Raw genomic sequence first — 13542 nt, forward strand, 5'->3', positions numbered from 1 at the left:
TGTCTCTCCCACGCCTAGCCACAAGCCTGTCTGTAACCAGGTAATCCACATACAAACTGTCATCTTGTCAGCATGGCATATTAGCATCACGGACAAAGTAGTTGCCAAGGTAGCTGAAAATCCCTTGCCATCACACCCTCAGAATGTCAGAGGATGGTTTTTGGTGTTACATAAGATGTGAAAACACAAGAGAGAAGGCAGAGAATGGTGTATATATCCCTACATGGAGGCTTATGGAGTAGAAATAGCTATCTGCTAGAGATCCTACATTTAAAAGAAAAAGCTTTTAATTGCAGTCTAAAACAGAGTAAAGATTCACAAGGTGTTGATGTTCACACTGTGTCACTTGGCGCCTGGTTAGCAACTTAATTCAACTTAATGGAATTTCCTCAGAAAGGAATTACGTCTCTGACTTACTGGAAGTTGTTGTCAATTTTCCAGCTTGTAAATCTTGATGATTCACCATGTGGCACACTTACTGTTAAAGGCACCAGGTCTTTGTCATCATGCGGGCAGAACTGCCCGTGTCTGGTCCAAGTCAATCCCCAAACCAACTCCACTTAGGTAGAAAGGATCATTCTGGTCAATTTCAACAGGGTCTTATTTGTGTAGTTTCTGGCAGTTGTTTCTATTGGGAATGGTAACACAGTACTCAATAATTGCTGACATCTGGGAACCCAGTGACATCAGTATAATGAGGTCCAAGGTGGCAAAAATACAAGGATCCAGTCTGTGCAGAAAAACTATGCGCAACAACAGAAAGTAAGGCCGGCTGAAAGTTGAACCAGGAAGTAGGCCAATAAATGGTGATGGGTGTTTGCAACCTCTCTTGTCATCTGACTGCTCATGTTCCTTGCCTTGAATATTGTCACTTCCATATTGTCAATTACCCAGTCTCATCAATTAATTTAGAGGGTAGAATGATATTACTGTTAGAAGTCTAGATAATTGAAAACAATCCCTTGAGCATCATTACACCAAGCAGATGCATGAAACAGCTTCTGTGTTTAGTCTTCGAAACTTGCAGTTTAGGCTCACTGTGTCACTGCAGAAGTGTCTTTACTTCTCCCTGTCTTTGGCTTTTCCAGGTGGGGGAACGTTTGGCTCGGTATGATGTGGATAAACGCTGTGCCATCGAAAAGGAGGACTATGACCTGGCCAAGAAGAAGAAGGAGTTGATGGAAGAGTACAGGAGGAGCGTCTACCAGCAGCTGGAGGTCCACAACCTACTGGACATGTCAATGGTCAGTAGCCAAACACTGATAGTGATGTTTTATCTGTATAGTAACAAAAAAGGAAAGCATGTTGTTGTCATTGGTGTTGTTGCTGAACAAAATGAGAAAGTATAGGATTTGCGTGAAGATTGTGACTCATTCTGCCTAAACTGAATTCTGCTCTGTCCTACCACCACTTCAACAGATCTCTAGGGCTGCAGATTCAACCCCAGCCCAGGATCCACCCTCTCTTCAGCCCTCTCCAAGTCACCATTCAGTCCCCACCAAGCCACTTGTGTCCACAGACACTTTAAGGAAGGAGAAAAAAACAAAGGCGCCACAGAACCAGCAGTCGGACACAGGAAGTGCTGCGCCCGGACTTAGCAGTCAACCTGACACACCGTGCACCCCCACTGCTGTACCTAAGATAGACGTAAGTGCCACTTAATCAAAAGTGTCCAACAACTACAGACACTTAAAGACAGTATCAACTTGTCCAGTTCCCAGTTTTTGATATTCAGTGATGACAAACCAACTGTTTTCTCATTTATGATCCAGTGGTGGCCAGCTGTACCTGTATCTTGTTCCACTTGCAATGAATTCCTGTATTATGTAAAACTAATCCCAGCCTAATGCAGCACCTTGTGAACACGTCTCCTGCATTAAGCCTCTGTAGTGTTGGAACACAGAGCACATAGGGAGATTATGACCAGCAGGGGCTTTTATGCTTTACTCACCACCTACAGAGATCGGCCCTGCTGCAGGTTTGGGTTTCACTATTTAATTAAAAGCGTGCAACAGTTGGCTGACTCCCACGGCGGCCAACCTGGCCTCAAGGCAGGGCTTTGAGCCTTGTGTGAGGCAGCTGGATGCCAGTTGGCACCTGGGTGCAGGAGACAGTGTTGACTGCATGGTGCTTGGGTTTGTACAGATGGGGTTAAACATTCATTGTCATCATGATGTTGAGAGTTAGTGGAAAGAACAGGGGTACAGTGATAAATATTTCAAAAGTCCCACCAGTCTTTTCAAGATTGAAAGTGTGGATCAGTTCTCTTTGAGCCTTTGTATTTAATGATATTTATTGTGTGCTAAGAATAGCTGTTATTATGAATAAAACATGTGAAAGTTGTAGAATGTATGTAAAAATGTTACTCCAGGATATAAATATCAATGTTGTTGTCTTGTGCTGACAGGTTACCAATGTGCCTTATGATGATAGGCCGCTGCCAGCCCTTCAGAGAAAAGACTGGCCTTTGGAGTCCATTCAGAGCCCTGCAGAGCAGCACTCCCCTCAACCAGATGCCCAAAGGACTCCACACAGCCCTGAGATGAGCGGCGAGCCAGAGCCCCTGACGGAGAAGGCCCAGAGAGAGGCTGGCCTTCCATTAGAGGTGTATGGAGAAAGCCTGGTAAGAAAAAAAGGTGGAAAAAATGGATAGCTAAGCTAAAAGAGATACTTTCTCAGGGGCCTGGCGTACCATCCCTTCCAGATATTCTGTACTTTTGGATATTATTGCCTTATCATTTGATCCATTGATTATGCAAGAAATATTGATTGGCGTCAACTGATTCATACCAAAAATGTTTATAGACTAAAATTGGCAGCTTTATGGGTTTGTGATATATGATCTGTATACATAATATTCAAATCTCTGTCGACATCTGCCGTAATACCCAATTAACTCTCTGGGCTATTTTCTTGTAAATTTTACAGATAGCTCGGGCGTATTCCAAAACCTGGTCCTGCAGAGAGGATGCTCTCCTGGCTGTGCACAAGAAGCTTTCGGAGGTATCACCCGCCACCCCCAAGGAAGAGCTTAGAAACATGATAAGAGCTGCAGTCTTCCTGGTCCAAAGGTCCCTCCTGGATAAGGTGTCATCTGTGAGTCATTTCCACAAAAGAGAATTGTCTTGGTGGGAAGAGAAACTGCAGTAAAGTAGCCTTATCAATGAAGTTGTTATGGATATGCTTAGTTTGTCTCTGTCACTGTCTTCTTTAAATCATGTTCTCTGGATTTCTGTTACAAACACAGCTAACATTCATGTTGTTATATCACAGGCACACATGCACACTCTTAACAGTGTTTCCCCTGTATCGTATGCAACTCCAGTTTTCTCTACTAGAGCTGGCTTCCTTAAACAAACAGTTTTGACAAGGATGGCCTTGTAACCTCTCTGTGGAAGTTTGTATGGAGCTTGTATGGTAATAAAAAGGCTAGTGCCTCAATAATTCGAGTGATTTATTTTTCTAGCTACATGATGCACAGAATGCTCCATTAAGATATTCTCTGGTTAATTTGTGGCTCCACAAATATCTTTCAGTTTAGGTTATAATGAATACTCCCTTCTGTGTGAGCTGTGGTCTACGCTGCATTAAGTGTCATAACATTCTCGGTGTGAATGTAGCCCAGGGTGTTATGTATATATTTTCAGTCTTAATCTACCTTGTCATCTGAAAATTAACTTGTAATTCAATTGACCTGTTAGCTTCTATGCCTTATACTGTCTGGTGAATATGCCTGGTTGGTGAGTCCAACAAACCCCATGAACTCTCATCCATAACTGCTGATTGACTCCATCTGTTTACTCAAACTAGACACTGTCACGTCTAACCTCTCTGCTAATTGACGTCATCCTGGTGCTAGCTTTTCTTCAAAACTTCTCTAACTTTGCAGCTAAAAGTCCACTGGCTCTTTCCTCAGGTCTTCCACGCCTCCTTGAAGCTGCTGCGGCTGCTGCTGAGCCAGCTGATCACAGATCTGGGGCTGGGCCGGCCCGAGTTGACCCACTGCTTGAAGCAGACCTGGCCAAACCTGCTGGCCAGGACTGGAGAGTCAGCCAGCCGCCTCCGGACCACAGCCACTGCCTTCATACAGGTATTGTGTCAGGCACCAGTGGTTGCATTTTCATCCACTCTTTGCTTCTTGTCAGCCTGCCCTCTGCCTGATTTTTCAATCTGCCTTCTCTCCCTCCACCATCCTCCTTTGTATAGAAAGCTTTTGTATAGAACTCTGTGAAAGCTTTTGTTTGATAATGTTATAAAATCAGCACCCGCTTTCTTTTTACTCCACAAAAAAACATCACAATGTGCTGCTAAGTAACCCAGCAGATGCAGTATAAAATGTACTGATGAAGCGGCTGATGTCCTTGGTGATTCTCCCTTTTGTTTATGGTTACTATATCTCAAATTTGACAGTGTGGTGATTTCTCGATATTAAACCGCTACATGTACAGTACCAACTGGGTGGAACATCTTTTAGCAAATACAAAATGGTTCCCAGTAACCTCCCTATCCCATGAGGCTACTCTCAAGGGTGGAACAGTGACCAAGACAGGATGACAGCAAACCCAAACACATTAGAAAATCAGTTCAACACAACTGTGCCATGATAAAATGAAAAAACATTTAGAAAAAACACGAGTACATCAGTATTCAAGTCAAATATAGACATGCCCTTCTGAGAGTGCCTTTCACTTTCACTAAGGATTACGATAACTGTGCCACGACTAACCATTCACTGATGAACAATGATCCAGTATTGTCCTATTGTATACCTCACTATTAAATGACACAAGGTAGATAGACTGAAGCCAGTTGTTTAGACATCTTTGTGAAGGGACAGGGAAGATAAAGCAGCACAGACATTTTTTAGACCATAGATATGTACAGGCAGATGGTCACACTAGATAATTCGGATGTTCTCAAGAAATATACTAATCAGAGAAGATGTAATCTCACTAAAAGATTCCTTTACTGAGCTGATTCTCAGATTTACCAAAGCATGTTTCTCCTCTTGGAGCAGTATATCTAGCATACGTTGTGTCACAGAAGAGTGTGAAAATCGCCGTCTTCTATCTGCTGTCTTGTATTGATATTGTCGACTCCATCCATACATACAGTCATACACACTTAATACACACTGCAGCCACACAAACACAACAAAATTGCTCATATTTGACAGAAACAACGTTGACATCTTCTTAGTAAACATAAAATTATAAATCAGTCAGAATTTGTGGCAAACATACAATATTTTTATATATAACAATATGATAGTTCTTTATAAGTGTCTTTGTGAGTTGTGAGTTGTGAGTTTTCTTACAGTATAGTTAGTTATCTAACACCATTTTTGTAATTCACACACACAAAAGTGGTGTTTAAAATACTTGGATAATTTAAGAAACCTGTCCCTGTAACTTTCAACTTGGTTGCTTGCTTTTTAACTATACAGGATCACACTGATATCAAAAGAGAGGAGTAAGAATAGGTAGCAGTAGCTGCAGATCCTATACCTGTGTGGTTGTGAGCTTAGGGAAGGAGAGATTCATCAATAATCGAAGAATAATGTGTGCAGTGCGTCTTCTTTGGCTATTTCTCCTTCACTGAAGAAAACTATCTTCCAGAGTGCAAAAGACAACACTGTGTCTCAATTCTTGATATATATTTACAGCCAGAGATTTACCATCACTGATCTGGGTTGTGAATAATTGCATGCTGATGTGTGCATACATAACCATAATGTCATTGATATGGTAGTATCCTCAGTATGAGTAGTATTCACAGCATATAAATACACATGAGACACACGACAAACATGTTGTATTTGTACGAGTAATGGGTTTGTTTGTGGATGTGTACACAGATAATGGCTGCGGTTAAATGGAGCATGTTTTGCTCCTCCTTGACGCAGTAAATCTAATGGACAGCAACTGCAAGTGCATTCAAAACAAGAACTAGACATAGGTCTTGTTTACATGCTCCACAGAGGGCAAACAGAAAAGCAGTGTCATTGTGTGTTATGTTAAATCCACCTTTCCTCCTTTACCATAGATTTCCTGTGCATGTTTGGTACGTTTATTCTCTTTATTTTTACAGTTTATCGGAATATACCATTCTTCTCTATCTTATTGTCACTTAATTGAAGATGCAGAGTGCTTGTGACTTCTAAAGTGTGAAGAAGAGATGTATGGGTCTCTCCTAACTCATTTAGGTGAGCATGTGTGGAAGCAGGGCTGTCATTATTTTTTTTTAATATGAAACCAGTACTAAGAGTGGGAACGACGTGCAACAAATGCTACTGGCGGGATTCGAATTTGGCACAATGCTTTCTCCGTGGTATCGGCCCCTAGCTTTTGGCTTCTTTTTTTACATTTTTTAAAAACATTTTTGTTTGTTTGTTTTGTGTTGTTTTCTTAGAGCTTTGGTGTCATAGCTCACCTAGGTGAAAGCTAAAAGAGCACAAAAACTTAACTTCTGCTCCTTTGCATCAGCTTTAGCTGTAATTGCATACACAGATGCTTGTCTGTGGAAGGTATTGTATGTATTTTAAAAAAGGAGCTGGAAATTAGTTTGAGTCTTTGTTAGCTTTCCTAACATGAGCTAGATAACAGAGGCCTAATTGACTGTGTGCTGCAGTGTGCTGTAGCCTACTGCAGGGAGGGGGAGTTGGGAGGTGTGTGAGGTGTTGTCATGTTCCAGCCTTCAGATAAGCCTGATGTTGTAGTCACCCCAACTGCCTCGACGGCCTCCTTGTAGCCTTAAGCCTCAAGAGACCCGTTACTGAGGCTCTTTGTTATTTGTGCACTGTACTTCCTGGAGTTCGGCCCTTTCACATGTACTGGTGGGCAAAATATGGAGTAGTGTACTTTGTGTGTGCATGCGTGTGTGTTGAGTAAGAAAGTAGCTTCTGCTTCATTGAGTTCAACTTAGGACATCAGCATGAGTCTCAACCCTCTGAAATCATCTCCTGGCCCCTCAGGATCTGTTCGAGGCCCCATTAAAGCAATGACTGAATGTCTCTTTGTATGTTGAGGACAAATTATATGTTTGTGTGTGTATGTGTGTGTGTGTAGTTGTGTCCCATATTTCCGACTTACATTCCACTCACCTGATGAGGCTAAAATGACAAACAACTGAGGGAAGTTTTTCCAAGAGCCCTCTCTCGTCTTGCTTTGATTGTATGTTTGTATTCTCTGTCAGAACTTGTCTCTCTAACGGATGTGTCGAATGACAAATCACCATGTGTAGCATCACTCAGATAAGTTTTGTCAGTGGCTTACAGCACATGTATTACATAATTTAAAGGTACATGCTGTAAGTATATGGTGACATTGCTTGACTTTTGCACTGTTAGATTTGAAAGTCGTCTGTTTCTCATGTCCTCCTTTTTAGGAAATTGCTGTTCTGAAGGATGTTCGTGCCCTCCAGGTAATTCCTGGTGAGCTGGTGAAGCCTTTCAAATCCAACTTCCCCTCTCGCCTGGCACAGAGTCGGGCCGAGCTCACCGAAAAGCTGCTCGCTGAACTGGGCACAGAAAACTCTGGTTTCACCCTGGACAATGTCATGACGGTAAAGGACCTAAAACATGCTCATACATCTATATAAACTTCTTTTTCTTGCAAAGTTGAAGCCCTTTTTTAAGTTTGTTAAATAAGTTATTACCTTGAAAAATAAGATATAAACAGGCCTTTTCTTTTCCTCAGAAACCAAATTTCAGAGTATGTCAAGAGCAAATATCTTTGCAGATCTAAAAATATTTTTGCGTTATCTCAAGAAAAAAGTCCAAACACAGCGTTACACATCTTTCGTACTGTCTAAATTTGGTTTGGGAAGTTTTTCCATCAGGTCAAGAAATATTCTGAAAGACATGCTGGACATTTCGAGGGGATTTTAAAGCTATAAAATCTTCAGAATTAATTTAAAATGTACTCTATATTAGCAGCATCAGTCAAAATGAATGTTGCTGTAGGTTTTGGCTCTCAAATTCACAGATTTCAAACTACTTCAAGTGTCAACACCGTCTCCCCGCTCATTCTCTTTCTGATCTGGAAAAAGCCATTACGACATACACATCCTCTTTAACATGACAGCACATGTACTGTATAGAGATAAGTACAATGTAATGCCTGTATTATTCCACGGTCTAAAGAGGAACCCATCAAGCAGATTTTCTGTTACATTTGGCTTGAAAATTACAGTGTGACTAACTGAAATCGGAGCAGTCCCTCCCTTGCTTTCTACGGCCATTCAGTTCACCCAAACAGGCTGTCAGTGAGCTCCAGTCAGCTGAGTCAATGTTGTCACCATCGGCATCCACTCCACGTCCCCTGCACTCCCTTAGTTTCCAGCAGTGACCTAATATCTACGTGCAAACTGTCCAACTGTTGACCAGGCCGGGTGGGACAACAAGCCATCCTGTCCTCCCTTCTATAGTTTATGGCCGGCCCTCCACCCATCCCCCATTCCACTCAGCCCTGCTCATGACTTTACACAGCTTTCATCAGTGGGAGCAAATTGTTAGGTTTGTCTTGTGAGTTTCTCCGCCTTTCTGAAGCCAAAGCCACACAGGTGGAATTGGCGAGCCTGTGTTTGCATGTTTGTGCATGCTTGCTCAGCGCCTGTCCCCTTTGTGCTGGCTGCCTCCCGTATTTGCCTGGGAAACATCTCCAGTCTTAATTGAGATGTGACAGGAGGACTGTGTCGAAGACTTTTTTCTTCAGGTCGCCTTTTTTGTCTTGTCTGTCACATTAAATAGTTTGATGGGAAACACGTACAAGACACAGGGTTTAAACTAAAATTTCAGTGAGGATTGGGGCGTGAAATTGTCTTGTCTTGTCTTGTTTTGTTGATATACCTGATAAGACACTGTGCTTATCAGTTTGGGTTCTAGTTTTCCTACCAGCTTAAAGGAAGGTACTATTTCTTGTTAATCTTGCATACCATTAAGACGTCATTAGCCACTGAAATAACCACAACATAGGTACAACAGCTGAGGCCATATTTACTGTGGACAAATATTCACTAGTTTTGGAGATGGTGGCACCGGGTGTGGTAATATGGCAACATCACATCTTCCTTTCCAACCTTGAAAGTTTATGAATTTGATTAGAAAAAAAAATCGAAGACTTGAAGCCTTTTGAAAATAGATGTTGGTCATTGGGAGTGCTTAGATTTGAACAGTATATATTGTGCAATAATTTAGAAATTGGGGTTCTTTTAAAATAGTCACATTCCTCCATCTGCCTGTCTATATATATATATATATATATATATATATATATATATATATATATATATATATATATATATATATATATATATATATATATATATATATATATATATATATACAATATAATATAATATACACCTGCGTATACCATCATTGTGCTTTTGGTTTGATGGTAGTCACATCTGAGACCTCTGCTGGTGTCTGCCTCTTTTAGCTCATGTGACCTTTTGACAGCTCTACAGTGTTAGCCCAGCGATGGTTTGAACATTTTTCCTTTTTCCTCCACTGTTACCTGGGTGATCTGCTCTGAGGCGGGAGCCAGAGTAAAAAAGAGGGGGGGATTGAATTTCCTGTAATTAAAATGAGAAGTGGTCGGCAGAGACAACAGTGAATAATGGCAGGCTGTCGTTGAGCCTGTTGAGCGAGGGAAGGGCAGCCTTTGTACACAGTTTACCTCTGGATGTTAATGTTCTCCACTAGCAGAGTTGCCATTGTGTTGCGCCTCTCTTCACACAGAGATTATGTCAGATAATAGGCGCGCTTTACGTCAGGATTTGTCCTTTTCTCAAAGGACCCCCTCAACAGCGTTGCTGTTTTGTAAATAAAACTATAATACAAATATAGCAAGTAACTACTTAATGAAATATTGACTTTTATCTGTTTAAATGCCTGCACTGAATCATACTGTGGCCTGTTTTCCCATCATATTGTCAATAAGACCAGCAAGTCGAGGTTTACTGTGTGGTGCCTTTCAAACACAAAGGCTATTTAAACTGCCTTACAAAAGGCTAAGAAATGCATTAGAAGTCTGAAAGTCTTTGTCATTCACATCTGCAAGTCTTTTTTCTCCCAGGGGAATTATAGCCGGGGAAATCATTAATCCCCCCACATGAAACCTTTTTTGTTCTGTGTGTGACATTTATCAGACTCAGGTTGGTCTGGAAAAACTGTTTATGATCACCATTTTATTTAGATTATTTAAAAATGAACTATTACTTGTAGTTGCAGATAAGATTCATTCAAAAAAAAAAAACATGTCTAATTTTCAAAATAAAAAGTCTGTTTTTCTTCTCTCAGTTCTGTACAGCGGCTTTGGAGCACAGTGCATCAGAGGTTCGAGAGCCGGCAGTGCGCATCATCTTATCCATGTACCAGCAGCACAGAGCTGCTGTTCTCAGCTATCTTCCACCCAGCAATTCTGCCACACGGTGGGACTTCCTCTACAAGAGTCTCTTTGATGGCTTTGCCAAGATTGACGGAAAGCTGGTGGAATTTCAGGCAGGACTTTTTTTTTTTTTGTTTTTTTTGTCATTGCAAATGAATCTCTTGCTTGTACTTAACATCATCTTCACATTAACTTCAATCTCCTGTTTCTATATATAACAAAATATAGCTTTTCTTACATGTATAAGGGTGCCTGTGTTCACTCTGTATTTGCATCACACTATTTGTATCACACTGCCAGCCCTGTTCATTTATTTCAGACAGATTGCAGTCAGCGAGCAGCAGCTGGTAGATGGACAGTGAAACTGTCAGACATGGCAGATGGGAGTGCTCTTTCAAGCTGCAAATAGTTGAGCTTTGTTAAGGACACTACATGATGTCACGTCTTTCTTTTCTTTTTTTTTGAGCTGACAATAACAAGGAAAAGGAGACAGTTTTAGGTTGTACAGAGATATAACTGCCTCAGCAAAGCCATCACGTGCAGTGTTTGTTTTACTCATCTGGTTACCAAATTCCCCATGCTAAACACAGGAATGTGTCTGTTTATAGTGTAATGTAGATATTGTGCTCTTTCTTTCAAATGCCCCAGGTCACTCCCAAATGAACTGTGTGTAAACAAACCTTAGTGACTTTTTCATATTATCAACACAGTATGCAGCAGTGTTTGATGTCGTGTACCACAAATGCAGCCAGTGAACCAGTCAGCTTCTGTTCAACGCTGCTAGATATTGTTTTACTATCAAATGTGTGACCCATCAAGTGACCATTGAATTTATTTTCTTACTGGCATCATTGGAGACCCAGCCTTCCCATGACGCGATGTCCCTGATGTTGAGTAGCACTTAACTGCTAAGACGTCTGATCTTTTGCTCATAAGTGTGAGATAGTCGCCAAAACAACCGCACCAGTCTGCAGACTTAATGATGCAACTTTGAAAAGAATGAAATAATGAAACAAAAGCTGGTGTGGTGAGGAAATGACATTAACAGGAGAACGTCAGAAGAAAGGAAGCAAACATGGAGGAAAATGAAAAAAAAGTGACTCTGACTATGAGGCTCATGACATTTTTTTTTTTTTCCATGCAGACTTTGAAGAAGGGAGGTGGTCAGCAGGACGGCCAAAAAGAGAAGGAGGAGATCCACTCTCTTCAGGAGCAGCTGGCTGCCTTGAAAGAGATCACAGTAGGTGGAGCTGTCATCACTCAGACTGTGATTACGTCACTTCTCGTAATGGCTGCTAATTTGTATTTATGACTCCACACAGAGTTGGTAAATTTCTCTCTCCCAAGGTGGTCGGAAGCTCAGCTTTTCACATGTACAGAACAAATGTGGTGTTTTATATCTCCTTATGATGGCAACTTCCACTTTCATCCACAACTGTCTGCGTGCGTCTGTTGAAGTTGTGCAGACATTTCTTCGCGTGATAACATCTCTTTGTGATGTCTGTTGGTACTTCTCTGTCTGCCTGTGAAGGAAAGAGGGGACGAGCACACCAAAGGACAAATGCCCAAGAAAGAAGCTCCCAAAGTAGAGAAAGAGTCCCAAAAAGCTGACAAAGGTATACAGGCTTAAATAAAAAGAAGCAGAAAAAAAGCACCTCAATCCCTACTCACAAAAAAGTATTGTTGAGTAGGAAGACATCCTCATGCACTGTACAGCACCAGATCAGCAGCAAAACAGCAATATATACTGTATGCTGATACACCCAGTCATTTTAGGAGTTATTTCAATTATTTACCCATTACTTTTAGTCAGCTGTTGGCTTACTTGTTTTCACACATGCTTAATTGCAATAACACCTACATTAATTCTTGTATCTGACTAAACATGTATTTTTTTTTTTTTTTTTTTTTAATCAAATCATGATTTCAGTTTTTTTCACATTAATAGAGCTAAATTCTCTCTATGTTCCCTGTCAGTATTCACAGTTGTGAGTTCTGGAGCTCTTCCTCTCAAAGGTGTCTGCAAATTAGTGTAATGATAACTACTCTTCTTCATTTCCAGCTGTCACAAAAGATCCCCAGGACAATGTATCACACGTTGTTGACCAACAATCTGTCAACTATCTGGACAAGTAAGTGAGTCATAACTTTAATGGAGACCTTTCAAAAACACTAGTATAATAAAAAGCACTAATTTCTTTTTAGTGTATTATTTTGAAATTTAAAGTGTGCCAGTACCAATGCTTTGACGGAATATGATCTGATTTGAGCGGGATTTTATTTTTCAGCTTGTGCATCTTCTGCAGTAAAAAGGACGAGTCCTTCACAGAGGATGGATTGGACCTCCACTACTGGAAACACTGTCCTATGCTGAGACGCTGCGATGAATGTAGACAGGTACAGTGTTATTTTTTATTTTTTGTTGGCACGTTGTTAGTCCTCATCTGTCCAGATGTTCAACCACTACGCCTACGACTTTGTGTACAGCTCTGCGTTGTGTTTACAGGTAGTTGAGATAGCCAGCCTCACAGAGCACCTACTGGGTGAATGTGAAAGCAGGTCCAGATTCAGCCAGTGCCCGCGCTGCTCAGAGGCTGTGGCTACTGAAGAGCTGACTCGACATGTCCAGGGTCCCGCCTGCAACCGTGAGTTCTCAGTCTCACTTTTAAATGCCACTGGATATTTTCTGATAATGGTTTGTGTGATGTCAATCGTGGAATTTGTATAAGTTGTATTTTCTTTTTGCGCTCAAATTAAAGGATACATCACCATGTTACTGTGATAGTATTTTGTTGTTTTGGCTCTACTCCAGCCTATTAGATGTGAAATTAAACAAGAGCTATGAGGTTGGACTGCTGTAATTTGATTGTGTTTACAGCCTTGTCATTCTTGTACATTGATTTAATTTAAGGAACAAAATGTATTTAGACAAGTCACCATCATCTAGCTGAAAGGATTCGCATGGTATATTTTGTTTGTAGATATTTCACAGTCAGTGACTAGGTGAAGCAACAACTCAGTGATGCTCTTTCAAGTCTGCACTGCAGCCAGCTGCACATCTTGCTTGCTTTGGGGGTGTTTTGCCTTCGGTGTGGTCTACATTAAGAGAGACACAGTTCGACTGAGGACAGGTCATTGATTTGACCATTCA

The 13542-nt window shown here is 41.1% G+C and overlaps 1 protein-coding gene across 2 annotated transcripts in view; it reads left to right on the plus strand.

Moving 5' to 3' along the window:
- The window catches only part of cep104 (centrosomal protein 104), a 29486-nt gene that overhangs the window by 8294 nt on the left and 7650 nt on the right, over positions 1 to 13542 (plus strand). The window contains exons 8-19 of one of the 2 annotated variants that reach the window (XM_037105302.1): positions 1089 to 1244; positions 1420 to 1647; positions 2408 to 2623; positions 2929 to 3096; positions 3917 to 4090; positions 7387 to 7563; positions 10304 to 10504; positions 11536 to 11631; positions 11899 to 12007; positions 12454 to 12523; positions 12680 to 12788; positions 12898 to 13036. In XM_037105302.1, the coding sequence (XP_036961197.1) occupies positions 1089 to 1244; positions 1420 to 1647; positions 2408 to 2623; positions 2929 to 3096; positions 3917 to 4090; positions 7387 to 7563; positions 10304 to 10504; positions 11536 to 11631; positions 11899 to 12007; positions 12454 to 12523; positions 12680 to 12788; positions 12898 to 13036 (1843 nt within the window). The remainder of the gene's footprint in view (positions 1 to 1088; positions 1245 to 1419; positions 1648 to 2407; positions 2624 to 2928; positions 3097 to 3916; positions 4091 to 7386; positions 7564 to 10303; positions 10505 to 11535; positions 11632 to 11898; positions 12008 to 12453; positions 12524 to 12679; positions 12789 to 12897; positions 13037 to 13542) is intronic. The other variant, XM_037105303.1, reaches the window with a different exon arrangement.

The sequence above is a fragment of the Acanthopagrus latus genome, chromosome 7, assembly GCF_904848185.1.
Source record: "Acanthopagrus latus isolate v.2019 chromosome 7, fAcaLat1.1, whole genome shotgun sequence".
In the NCBI taxonomy this organism is placed as follows: Eukaryota; Metazoa; Chordata; class Actinopteri; order Spariformes; family Sparidae; genus Acanthopagrus; species Acanthopagrus latus.